The sequence below is a fragment of the Pteropus vampyrus genome, unplaced genomic scaffold (genome assembly GCF_000151845.1).
Source record: "Pteropus vampyrus isolate Shadow unplaced genomic scaffold, Pvam_2.0 Scaffold656, whole genome shotgun sequence".
NCBI classification, from domain to species: domain Eukaryota; kingdom Metazoa; phylum Chordata; class Mammalia; order Chiroptera; family Pteropodidae; genus Pteropus; species Pteropus vampyrus.
In genome coordinates, this window is record NW_011889437.1 from 7,486 (window position 1) to 8,984 (window position 1,499).

The 1,499-nt window shown below is 44.0% G+C and overlaps 1 protein-coding gene across 1 annotated transcript in view; it reads left to right on the forward strand.

Annotated features, from left to right (window-relative positions):
- Positions 1 to 1,238, forward strand: part of LOC105309021 (elongation factor 1-alpha 1-like) — a 1,609-nt gene extending 371 nt beyond the window's left edge. Inside the window, 3 exon segments of the mRNA XM_011385092.1 lie at positions 59 to 260; positions 263 to 607; positions 610 to 1,238. Coding sequence (XP_011383394.1) covers positions 59 to 260; positions 263 to 607; positions 610 to 1,238 — 1,176 coding nt within the window.
- Positions 1,239 to 1,499: the final 261 nt, after the last annotated feature.

Below are 1,499 nucleotides of genomic sequence, written 5' to 3' on the forward strand. Positions count from 1 at the left end.
TTTGCTGTGATGGGGAAGGGCTCCTTCAAGTATGCCTGGGTCTTGGATAAATGGAAAGCTGAATGAGCGTGATATCACCATTGATATCTTCCTATGGAAATGTGAGACCAGCAAGTATTATGTGACCATCATTGCTGCTCCAGGACACAGAGACTTTATCAAAAACGTAATTACAGGCACATCACAAGCTGATTGTGCTGTCTTGATTGTTGCTGCTGGAGTTGGTAAATTTGAGGCAGGTATCTCCAAGAACGGGCAGACCATGAGAATGCCCTTCTGGCTTACACGCTAGCTGTGAAACAACTAATCGTTGGTGTTCACAGTATGGATTCCGCTGAGCTGCCCTACAGCCAGAAAGGATATGAGGAAATTGTTAAGGAAGTCAATACCTACATTAAGAAAACCGGTTACGGCCCTGACAGTGTAGCATTTGTGCTAATTTCTGGTTGGAATGGTGACAACATACTGGAGCCAAGTGCTAACATGCCTTGGTTCAAGGAATGGAAAGTCACCCATAAAGATGGTAACACCAGTGGAACCACGTTGCTCGAAGCTCTGGATTGCATCCTGCCACCAACTCATCCAACTGGCAAGCCTTTGCGTCTGCCTCTCAGGATGTCCACAAAAATTGGTGTATTGGTACTGTCCCTGTGGGCCGAGTGGAGACTGGTGTTCTCAAACCCAGTATGGTTGTCACCTTTGCTCCAGTTAATGTAACAACTGAAGTAAAGTCTATTGAGATGAACCATGAAGCTTTGAGTGAAGACAATGTGGGCTTCAGTGTCAAGAATGTGTCTGTCAAAGACATTCTTCGTGACAATGTGGCTGGTGACAGGAAAAATGACCCACCAATAGAAGCAGCTGGCTTCATGGTTCAGGCAATTATCCTGAACCACCCAGGCCAAATCAGTGTTGGATACGCACCTGTGATGGATTGTCACACAGCTCATACTGCTTGCAAATTTGCTGAGCTGAAGGAGAAGATTGATTGTTGTTCTAGGAAAAAGTTGGAAGATGGCCCACAGTTTTTGAAATCTGGTGATGCTGCCATCGTTGATATGGTTCCTGGCAAGCCCATGTGTATTGAGACCTTCTCTGATTATCCTCCTCTGGGCCGTTTTGCTGTTGGTGACATGAGACAGACAGTTGCTGTGGGCATCATCAAAGCAGTGGACAAGAAGGCACCTGGAGATGACAGGGTCACCAAGTCTGTTCAGAAAGCTCAGAGGACTAAATGAATATTATCCCCAATACCTGCCACCTAGTCTTAATCAGTGGTGGAAGAACAGTCTCAGAACTGCTGATTGGCCATTTAAGTACAATAGTAAAAGAGTAGTTAATGATTACAATGAATTGTAAAACCTTCAGAAGGAAAGGAGAATGTTTTATGAACCATTTGGTTTCTTCTCTGTGTGTGTGTGTATATGTGTGCCAGTTTTTAAGTTAAGAGTTTTAAAAATCAGTAGTTTTTAATGGAAACAACCAAAAATCTGTCACAG